Source organism: Aythya fuligula, chromosome 5, assembly GCF_009819795.1.
Source record: "Aythya fuligula isolate bAytFul2 chromosome 5, bAytFul2.pri, whole genome shotgun sequence".
In the NCBI taxonomy this organism is placed as follows: Eukaryota; Metazoa; Chordata; class Aves; order Anseriformes; family Anatidae; genus Aythya; species Aythya fuligula.
This window is the reverse complement of record NC_045563.1, coordinates 18,792,189-18,803,828: the sequence shown is the minus strand read 5'-3', so window position 1 is coordinate 18,803,828 and position 11,640 is coordinate 18,792,189. Positions and strand designations below refer to the sequence as shown.

Here is an 11,640-nt window from a genome sequence, read left to right as displayed (position 1 = left end):
CAACAGCACGTGGTTCCCCAAAATTGTTGGGGTCTGCCAACTTTGTTTGCACTGAAGGAGTGATGGCCAAGGCTACGGAGAGCTTTCATCCAGAGGTGAGGACCTGTCACCTGGGGGCTTTGAAGTCCTATCCCTGGCCATGAAGAGCAGTGGGAGATCCGTGGCTTGGCCCCATGGAGCACAGCAGTGGTTGGTGGCACAAAGGCATTGCCTTAGGTGGTCTGCAGCAGTTGTGACCCTGAAACTCAGCACTCATGGTGAGCATCCCTGGAGGTGTGCAAGGCCAGGTTGGACAAGACCCTGGGCAACCTGATCTAGTGGGTGGCATCCCTGCCATGGCAGGGGGCTGAAACTGGATGGGCTTTGAGGTCCCTTCTAACTACCCCAATTCTGTGATTGTGTGTGGCTGGTGCCCTTGGGCTGATGTCTCCAAATGATTCTTCATGGGAAATCAAGAGGTTAAAGCTGAGCTGGCCAACAAAGAGATGCTGCCTTCTTGCTGTGCTGCTTGCACAGCACTGGCAGGTGGACCACAGATGTGCCAAGCATCTGGAGACACCAAGAAGAGTCCAGCCTGCCCTTTATCCAGCAGTTTCTGTGTTACAGCAGCCCATCACCAGGATTCGCACCACCACCCAAGGAACATGAACATGGATTTACACGGTCTTAAACTACTCTGAGCAGGGATAAAAACTTCTTCCCCAGCAAGCACACAAACTGACATTGTACTCACCAACCAGCCCATTCCCTTGAGCCCTACCTGTCTATGAAGAACTGCCTGAAGCTTACTGATGTGCCCCGGCTACATCTGCCTTGTTTGGCTGCACACTGATGACTTGAGAAATGGGGACCTCCAAGTGAGGTTACACAGATGACTCCTTCAGAAGGACAAGTACATTATGGAAGTCTTCCCCCCGTTCAAAACAAGCCATCTGCTACAGGTAGCCACATGTACCCATATCCTCGCTGACAGAAGAATGTGTGTTTCTGGCTGTATATTGTCCTTTCACCAATGGACTGCAATTTAAACAAAAGGAAAAAAAATGCACAGCTATTTAACTGCTACCTGCGAGAGCTGGTGCTCCTCCAGAGTCAGAAAATGCTATCTGTTGCTTAGGAACAATTTTTATCCCGCAAAATGAAGATGTACAGCCCAAAGACTTGTTTAAATGCACCCAACGTGTATTAAATGCACCCAACACTTTGCTGAGAAGCTGATCCACCCCTGAATACACCATGAGGAGAGGTCTTTGTGCTGGATACAACACCAGCGACCTACTATAGCCAGCTGTGATTGGAGATACAGGGTATAGATCCCATACCCAACTGCACTGCACAACCCAGCACTTCTCCTTGGCACATGGAGCAATGGCAAACATTGAGGCAGACTCTGGATGTGTTGATGCGTAGGCATTTCTGAAAACTGAGGCTTAGAACACTATATCAGACTGGTTATGTGTCCAGTCATTCACCTGGATATACGTACATTATTCTGTTCCAACAGGCAAGCAACCACTGTTTCATTGACACTTGCTTCTCTCTAGCTGTGCCTGACGGAAACACCTACCCGAGGTCCTGTGTGTCTGCACAAGGGCTAGCAGGCAAGTCCTGCTAAGGACTGCTCCACCTTTGCATGGCTGTGGTGGTTGTTGTTGCACCATTTTGCTTTGCTGCCAAGAAGGAAACATCCTTGAGCTGCTCAGAGGAGCTGCTCCTTGAAGACACCCATCCCATCTGCTGCTTGCCTTGTGCTTGCTCCTTGCCAGGCACAAGAGACCTTCTGGGAACAGCAACAAACCACCACAACCAGCTCCTATGTCCAGCCTAAAGCAAAGTGTACGCCAGATCTGAGAGCAAGTAAGTCTTTTGGGGAACTTCAGCTAAGAGAACCTGGTCTGCAAAGCTATCTTATCCGAGACCCCAGCTGGAGCATCTGCCAGCGTGGAGCAGGTGTTGAATCGCGAGGCCTTGCAGGACACGATGCTGGAGCTCTTCTTCTTGCGGTAGAAGTAGCTGCTGAGGTGGAAGCGGAACTTGTCGTGGAGGGAGGCGTAGATGAAGGGGTTGTAGCAGGCAGAGCTCATGGCGATCAAGTGGCACGACACCTGGATGACGTTCACGTACCTCTTGTCCAAGATGGTGAACTCCTCATCGATGTCTCTGATGAAGTTCACCACCTGGAGGGGCAGCCAGCAGATCGCGAAGCACACCACCGAGACGGTGAGCACGCGGAAGGTTTTCTGCTTGGTTTTGGTCCATTTGTCTTGGCAGGGGTAGGCAGCACCCGGGATGTTCCTTCTCCGCAGGTGGTAGGTAATGGCACAGAAGGAGACTGACACGGCCAACAGTGGGAGCATGTAGGACAGGAGAAGCATCAAGCACGAGTACAGCAGCCTCTCCCTCTCCTCATGCTTCCAAAACTCTTCACAGATGATCATGTCATGGCCAATGGTGTTGAGATCCAAGTACTGGGTGTGCAGGGAGGTGGGGACAGAGGCCATGATGGAGAGCAACCAGATGCAGGCCACGATGCAGATGCAGGACTTGCGGCTGATCCTCCGGCGGATGGGGTACGCCACAACAACATACCGGTCGACAGCAATGGCAGTGAGGGACAGCACCGAGACGAAGACGGTGGCAGCCTGCATCAAGGTGACGAAGTAACACATGAACATCCCAAAGAGCCAGCCCCGCACCTCGAAGGCGTAGGAGACGGTCAGCGGGACGCAGGCCAGGCACATGATGAAGTCAGCTGCGGCCAGGTTCCCTATCAGGAAATTGGTGGTGCAGTGCAGCTTCTTGGTGAGAGCGATGAGGAGGATGAGGAAGAGGTTCCCTGTGCATGCCACGGCCACCAGGGTGGCGTAGAGTGGGATGAAGAGTGGTTTGAGCTCCAGGAGGAGGTCAAGGCCAGTGAAGAGAGGGGCTGAGCCATTCTGCCAGGAGTCATTCGGGAGCTGGCTGTGAGCCATGCTGAGGTGGGACCAGCTCTGCTTCTCCTCCCTGCCTTGGAGTCGGGCAGAGACCAGAAAATTAGCCCTGAACAGAAAAGAAAAGTGCTGAGGTTCTTATACCCAGAAGAACCAAGGTCTGTCCCCAAGGTCTAGATCCTCTTTTCCAGCCCTCACTAGCAGTGTTGGTTTTTTTAGAGAGTGAACAGGGGCAGACAAATCCAAGCTTTGGTGTGGGGAAAATGGGAACTTGGCTAGGAAGAGGTTAAACAGCGGCTGTGCTTCTGCAGGGAGCAGCCAGCCTGGGGGCAGCGGCTGGGGATGCTGCATGGAAAGTAGCCCGGAGCTGTGCTGACATGCAGTGGGGAAAAAGAGGTGCTCCTGCATTTCTTCTTGCTCTTAGTGATTCACCTGCCAGCCTCCAGCCACCCCGCTCAACAGGAGGGATGTCTCCCACCTCTCCCCCATCCCCTTATCTCCTCCCCACCTCTCCCTCATCCCCTTATCTCGTCCCCTTGGGTATTTCCCCCAGGAAAATTGTATATTTCCCCCATCACCTTCCCGTCGCTGCTCTGGCTGAGACGTCTCGCAGCATCCTGCTCACTCCACCCCTGTGCTCAGTCCTCCCTCTCACCCTTTCCCCATCACTTTGGCTAATTACCTATGGCACTTTGTCGTCTCCTTCCCCGGGTTGCTTTCTCCTTGCAGCGACGGCGGCGGGATGGAGTGCGTGGCTGCTGTCCCCAGCAGCCCCAAAAAACTCCTGACGGCAGCACAGTGCAGGGGGAGGCAAATCTATTATAGCAGAAAGTGCAGGAAAATGCAGAATTAACCCCCAGAACCCCACGCTGTCAAATTTACCTTTCTGTTCCCCTCACCAGGACCTGAAAAAATCTCCTTACCCCTTGTGGATGGTGGAAATGGTATTAATTAAATAACCAATCAGAGTTTACTGAGAGGTATTACAGTTTGCTACTTCACGCTGCAAGCCGTTCAGCACTGGGTCTGCACACCCTGCCCTGGAAAACAAAATCTGGATAGAAAGTAGAAGCAAACCTGATGATCGATTGAAAGAATAAAATATTCTTTTTGGTCCCTTAAGGAGGTGGGAGTTGAGTCCGCTCTCGATCCCTGCTCCGGAGCTCACTTACCGCCCGCAATCTGCCTGGGCAGGCACGGGGAGCCCCTCTGGGACCCCACTGTTCCCCAGTTGTCTCAGCCAGGATGGGGCAGAGGGTTTCGTTCAGGGGCTGATGTCTACTGCAAGCCCTCCGTCCACTGCCATCCCCGATCTCGCCCCTTATTTTCGTGGCGATGCGGTGCCGGAGCAGCGGGATTAAAAGCCGGGGAGGAGCACGGCGTTCCCACCCGCGGGGTGGGTATTCCTGGTACCATGGGGATGGTCTGCTCACCCCCCTGGGCTGTGGGGAGAGGGGGTCGGTCCCATGGGAAGGGGGGAATGGGGTGGGTGGGCACAGGGACCACTCGGAGCTCCCCGACGGACCCCCGGCTGGGGGAGAGGGAGGGAGGGAGGGAGGGAGGGAGGGGGGCGAGGAGGGCTGTGGGGTAGGGGTGGGCACCCAGCTGTGGGGTGAGGGGGTCCTGGTGTGGGGTGATGGGCACCCAGCTGTGGGGTGAGGGCAGGGTGAGGTGGGGGCGGTGTTGCCATGGGGTGGTGGGCAGCTAAGTGTGGGATTATGGGCACCCAGTCATGGGTTTATGGACATCTAATTGTGGGTTTATGGACACCGAAGTATGGGATGAGTATGGCCCTGCCATGGGGCAAGGACAGCTGTGGGATGATGAACACCAAATCAAGAGGTAAAAATGACCTAGTCATAGGGCGAGAGCAGCCATGGGGTGATGTGGGGTGATGGCAGCTATGGAGTGAGGGTGGCCCAGCCATGGGTCAGTGGACACCCAACCATGGGGTAAAGATAGCCCAGTCATGGGGCAGGAGGGGCCAAGGACTGAATATGGCCCAAATATGGGGCAAGAACAGCTGTGGGGTAATCACAGTTGGGGTAATAGGCACCCAACCATGGAGAAAGGATGTCCGAGCCCTGGGGTGAAGGCATCCATGGGGTGAGGGTGGCTATGGGGTGATGGCAGCCATGAGGCGATGGATGCCCAGCCACAGGGCAAGGATAACTGTGGGATGATAAACACCCAGCAGCGGGGGCAAGGACAGCCCAACCATGGGCCAAGGGCAGCTGTGGGGTGACAGCAGCCCAGCAATGGGTCAAGGGATGCCCAACTGTGGCACATATGCCAGCAAAGGGTGCAGATACTATAAAATAAAGCAGAATTGCTGCAAGTTTGGGTCATATCAGTCCAAATGGGAGTCAAAGACTGTCAGCATGTGACGATTTTTCTTCCCACTGAAGCACCAACTTTCGCCAGGCACACTTTGAGCCACCTCTCATCACAGAGCCATGGCTGCACACACCAGAAATAGGTGACCTGCACAATCCATGGGCCTTTTACCTTCAAGGTAACTTCAACATCGACATTTTTAAGAACGTGGAGAAAAAGCTTCATCACTAAAATGCCCTTTGCACAAACACTTGAAAAAAGCATCTGCAATGTGCTTTGAGTCATGCAAGAAGCAGGACTGGATTTAGCTTGCTTGACTCTTCTCTCCTGCCTGTGTTTACAAACAATACAAATACCTTTAAAAAAATAAGCCTGAATCTCTTAATCCTTAAAATGAATTAGGCTAGTTTTAAACAGGTATGCTTCTGGGAAATCTGGGCTTTTCCTTCCCTTCTTATTCCGTAGCTTCGCATTAATACCTTGGGGTATTGAGAGAGCAGCCTCTTCTTCCATCTCCTGCTATTCTGGAATTGGGGGATAAGTAGCCACTAAAACACTACTACAGACAAGCTAAGGTTTTTATTAAAGTGATGGAAGTGGTTGCAGCTTTTTTAAGCCATGAACTGCTGTAAACAATCTTCTTTATCTCCTGTTTTGGCCTCTCTGCTTTCTTCTGTGGGGGGAAAAAAAAGCTTATTTTATGTTAGACACACTCTGTGAGGGTATGGAATGGCAGGAGGGCATTTCTGTGTTGTATTGATTTCCACCCACATCCATTCACTTTGGGTTTTGTGTCTTGGATTTGGAGAGAGGCGGGTGCATGGCCTCAGGATATCATCCAGCCACAATCAATTGGTATTTAAAAAATAAAAATTTGGGACTAAAGGCAAGCATTATCCACATGGCTGGAATCACAACCATTACTCCTCTCCTAAATCCAGTCTATGCCTATGCAATTTGCTGTATAGAGCGCAGCTCAGGTTAGAGGTGTGGACACAGCTTTGAAGCAGGGTTGAAGCTATTTTAATGAGATTTCCCTTTTTGTCACTGATTTTACCTTCCTTTGGCAGGTTTGAGGCAGCACAGGTGAGCCCTGTGCTCAGATATTGAGATTAAACCCAGGGGAGCTGCAGGGGAGCCAGGGCTGAGGCTTCAGCTGTGGCAAAATCAGGCAAAGGTGCTGGGGCAGATGGAACCAATTCCCCAGGTAGATATAAAAAGGTCACAGCAGAGGTGGGTTTGTTTGATTTTATTTTTTTTTGAGTTAATTAGCCAAGTTAAATGCATTCTTTTTGTTGTTCTGTTGTGGCAGGGTTTGGTGGAGCTGAAATGATTTGCTAAACTTAGAAATTAGCAGTGAAAGGGCTTTAAAAATGAAAATTAGAGTAAGACCAAAATTAAAAATGGGGATGTTCTGGGTTTTTTTGTTTGTTTTTTTTTTGGGGGGGGGGGGGGGGGGAGGGGAAATGTTAGAGGAGCTGTGGTTGGTGATGAGAGGGTTTTCATAGCCCTGGTGTTGTGCAAAGGGGTTTTTGAGCTGCTAGAAGAGGTCAATGAAGCTGCTCCTACAGAGCACAGAAGCAAGGAGAGATCACACAAAAATGTGAGTACTCACAAAACCCCCAAAATTCACAAAAACCCCCATTTTATTCCCACTAGGAGCTATCTGCAGCCATGCACTTTGTAGCTCTCCCCCTGCTTGTCAAACTTCAGCTGCAGTGCTGGAGGAGGTTCAGGGAGTGGGTGTGGGGATATCCTGCTGTAAGGAAAGCCTAAAATAAAAGGAGAAATAAGCTTAAAATAGGAGGAAAAATACATGGCAGGAATCAAGCTCTGAGCTCGTAGCCTTCATGAAGCCCAGCTTCCTTGCTTAAGGCTGGCAAGGGAGGTGCTCAACAGATTTAAGCTGTTGAAGGAGTGGAGGATCAAAGAGCAAGGCTTAAACTTCTGCTGCCCCTTCTTTCTGCTTTCTTCCCAGCTTTATGTTGGCAATGCCTTTGAAATCTGTTTATTTCTCTGCAAGAAAGGGGTTTTGCACTTGGATTTTCATTTTGGAAATGATTCCCAGATAATTTCATCTTGGTGAAACGATGTGTGGGTAAAGATCTTACAAACAGGGGCTGGGGAGAAATTAGCCTTAATGGGTATTTATTACCACACTGTAGTTACATCATGCAATTAAAAGGAGAGGGACTGGGTATTGCTTCAGTATCAATTTCAGTTGTGGGATCAAGTTCACAACTAAAGATGTCTAAAAAGACTTGATAGCTGCTGAGAGGCAAACAACGGTGTCGATGTCCTCTGACTGCAGTGATTACCGTGTATCCCTTGTCTTATGCAATAGTGTTATGACAAGCTCAGTGGTAATGAGCTGAAATTAAGCCTGGGGAGAGCAGGGCTGCTGACCCGGAGGGCCGGCTGGTGCTCGGATGGGCCTGGTGGTGGCCACATGCTTTGGTTCCTTGCTATGCAGGGGGAGCCTGCGGTGATGCAGCTGCCAAAAAACTTCTTCCTGGCCCAAAAGTGCCCCAAAATCACTTGAGAGGCTGCTTGTTACCCTGGCAATGGCCTTTCTGCTGCTGGCTGGCTTCAGGAGCGAATTTGGGTTGGTCCTTCACTTGGAGGACTTGGCAAATCTGAGTGGCTTGGTGATTTACCTGGGGAATGGCAGGAGGAGATGGCCAAGGGGATTTGTGTTTGTGCTCTGGGGGAGGATGGAGTTAAACTCTATTTTCAGCTGGATGGTGAAGAGCTTCATCTCAGAGCATCCCACATTGGACAAAAACAAAGCTAAAAACATTGGGAAGTGCAGGGGAAAAAAGCTGCAAAAAAGCCCACGTGGCTGAGTTCACAGCGGGTGTCCAGCACTTCCAATCACTTACTGCAGGACAGGGGATTGTGAAAAGCATGAACCTCCATAAGGAGCTGATGTGGGCTTTTATATTTGCTCTACACATCCCTGCAGCCCTGTCCCTGGCTGGGTGAGCACGTGAAGGCTCAGGAGAAGGAGCAAACACCATCTGTGCCACTTCTTTGCTCTGCTGACCCTGAACAAGGGCAACCAGCACCCAGAAACCATCCTGGCTTTGCAGGTTTTGTTCCGGGGGGGGGGGGGGGGGGGGGGGGGGGGGGGGGGAAGAAGGAAGGAAAACCAAATCTTTGTTTCTCTTCAAAGTCAGAAGTGCCAATCCCTGTGTGCCCCATGGTAAGGGAGCGTAGCATAGCAGGGCTGCTTGTTATTTAACCTGCTGGGGATCTGGGTGCCAGCCCCAAAGCAGGTCGCTTCCCAGCAGCTCCCTCATCTTCAGAAGTTTCTGATTCCCCATGAACGATCTCTTCATCTCCATGGTTTAGTGAAATGAGGAGAAATTAAAAATAATAATCATTATCGGATGGAAATGTCTGGTTGGTAACACGAATGGAAATTCTCAGAGTGGTCCTAGAAGTTGCTCTGCAAAAAGATGACTTTGGGCAGGAGAAGGCTGTTAATTTGTCTCGATCTGATGAATGTGGGTTGGTGTTATTAAAACTGGCCGAGAGCTGACTTTAAAGGAGAGCACTCATCTCCACCAAATAACCAGCAGGAAGAAAATAATCTTTGTTTCCATATTGCAGACTGGCCAAGAGCTGCTGTTAATTTTAAACAGCAGAACAATCTGATAAGGAAAGCAGAAGGCTCTTAAAAGATCATTTTAGATGAGAGATGTGGCTTGAAAATGACAGCAAAATAATAAATTTTTGCTGGCTGGGCTGGAACTAGCCCACCTCAGGCCAGCCGAGGCTTCACCCCAGTCTGGGCAGCAAAGCACTTCCCCCTGCACAGCCTCATCCTGGGGAAGTCTTTTCTGACCTAATCCTCATCCTTTCAAAGGGGCTAGAGGAGGGATTGCTTATTCCAGAGCTTGTATTGCCCCATGCCAGGAATTTTTTGGCCCTGAGTGGGTACAGGAAGCCAGACAGGTGGATTTTAAGATGATTTCAGGAGCTCCATCCTGCCCTGCTCATTCCTTGTCTGCCGTCTGGCTATGCTGCTTGAGGCACCTTGCAATGGCATCCCAGTGCCCATTCTACCCTGCACGGGTGATGATCAGGGATTTGAGTTTGTGGTTTCCGACCCCGTTTTTAAATGCTGGGGTCATCTTTTAGAAACAGCTGTGGGTTGTGGGAGCTGGTGGTGCTCAGCATCTCCCCAGAGGGACCACACAAAGCCACTTTGGGGCACATCCACCTTGGCCACCTGTCTACGAAGCAGCAGTCACAGCATGGTCCTTCCTCCCGTGGCAGGCTGCAGGCTCTCTCAGCTCAAAATCCTAGACAGCCTGTCAATTACAGAGGAGCAGCATATTCTTAGCATCATTACGCGGCGCTGCCAGCTCATGCTCTGGATTGATTTCCTCCGTTTAAGCACACCGTGAGCTACTCCTTTTCCCCGTATTGGTGGGTGGGAGTTCTCAGGAAGAGCAGCTGCAGGAGGATCAGGCTGCCAGCAGCTTTCCATCCCCAATTTCTTGTAGATGCTGGTGAACCCTGGCCTTGGTGATATGCTGAATTTGTGCGTGGGCTTGTGCTCGATAGGTGTGTGTAACAAATGTTTACAGCAAATTATATTCCACAGAGATGCTAATCAGCCTCAGCCATTGCCTGTTTATTTTATTATTTTTTTTTTTTTTGTCACTCACTGTGTTAGGTGCTGCTTTTTACAAAAAGATGCTTTAAGAAACTTGGTTTTCAGCCTCCTTCCTTCTTCCTGCACGCTGCCCATTGTGCTTCTTTAGCTTGTCTGTTGTTTTGGTTGGTGATATTAAGCAGAAATGGTTCTCGCTCTGCTCTGACAAACTGCAGTCATATTGTCTTAGATTCCCCTTTTTTAACTTTATTCTGCCCCATCTTGAGAACAAATTACTGGCAGCTGGATGATGATGATGTGTTACAATGCTGGTGTGATCCATACCTCTGGAAGGCTTCAGGGGGTATGGAGAGGCTGTTTCATGCTGAGATAAGGGAGAATTGTCATTAAAAGGCACAGAGCTGGGGAGCTAACACTGCACTTGTGATCACTGGTTTCCCACACGCTAAAATATCACCCTCCCTATTTGATAGTACCTCTCTGCTGATAAGTCACAGCCTGAACACACTGCTTTCAGACAGTGCTGCTGTGGGCCTGCCCATGCCTACTGATGGTTTTTCTCCATTGCTGCGCTGTTATCAGCAGCTTGTCTTTTGTTGTTGTTATTTAGATTGGCACATCTCCCAGCATGTAAATTATTGCCACTGGTAGGAAGGCTGGTGTTGCTGTATAAGCCAAAAATTTAAAAAAAAATCCCTAGTGGAAATGTTGTTTATATCAGCAAGGGTTTATTTGAGTGAGAGCTAAACAGTCTTCTTTTCCTACAATAACACATAACAGCTTCACATAATGTCCTTTCTAGTTAAACCACGTGTAGCATCACCTGAGTGCAACACTACCCGCACACATCCTGACTGTCATTTACTCTCAGTTTAAGCTGCTTATTTTTTTCCAAAAGTATTAAAATATGAGTTCCTGTTACTCTTATGATGACTTTAAGTATGGAGCAAGCCCAAGCCTGATTTCCTGTAGCTCATTGTGTCCGAAGGGTGGACCACATGAAAGCTCCCAGCGTGTTTGTCCGAATACCTGTAATATGGTGCCTTCAGTGGCTGTCTTCTCTCCCCTTGAGCAACACAGGATTATGCTACTCAAGTGGTGTATTTATATGTAATAAAAGTATAGGTAGTTTAAAACTAGATACTTGGTGTACTTGGAGCATTTTTAAACCCTTTTGGCTCTTAAGCTGATAGATGGGTTCTTTTAGTCCTGCTGTTTACACACCAATTGAGTTAGACCGAGTCAGACAGCCTTCAGAGCAAGCTGCCAATTGCTGGGTCTGGATCCATTGCTTGATTGGGATGCAGTCTCCAATTAAATGCCAATCTATAAGCAGTTAGGTTTTGGCAGGTCTAATTCTCTCCTGAAAAGAATATGCTGCAATGCTTCAGGACCTAATTTACTGTCTTGTGCTGACATTACCAATCAAGAGCCACAAATGGAAAACTGGTGTTTCTTCCTGACCTGTGTCCAGCATCACAACACAGCAAAAACACCAGTCCTGCACTCATTCGGCTTTCTTGGCCATGCCAAAGCCAGTAGGTGGAGCTGGTATTTCACCGCTGGAAGACAACAAACTCTGACAACAGAGTTGGTGCTGCTCAGGGAGGGGACTGACAGAGGAACATGCCTCACAGACAAAGATCTCTTCAGTTATCACTGAAACAACCAGCGCTAGTTCTCGCCTCCTCCTCCATCACAAGGCATTTGTTTGACCTTCTGGCATCCATTCTGCTTGATACTGAT

The 11,640-nt window shown here is 49.7% G+C and overlaps 1 protein-coding gene across 1 annotated transcript; it reads right to left on the bottom strand.

Annotated features, from left to right (window-relative positions):
* Positions 1 to 1,880: 1,880 nt before the first annotated feature.
* Positions 1,881 to 2,972, bottom strand: LOC116489492 (prolactin-releasing peptide receptor-like). Its single transcript, XM_032187913.1, has one exon. The coding sequence runs from the start codon at positions 2,970 to 2,972 to the stop codon at positions 1,881 to 1,883; it is 1,092 nt and encodes a 363-aa protein (XP_032043804.1).
* Positions 2,973 to 11,640: the final 8,668 nt, after the last annotated feature.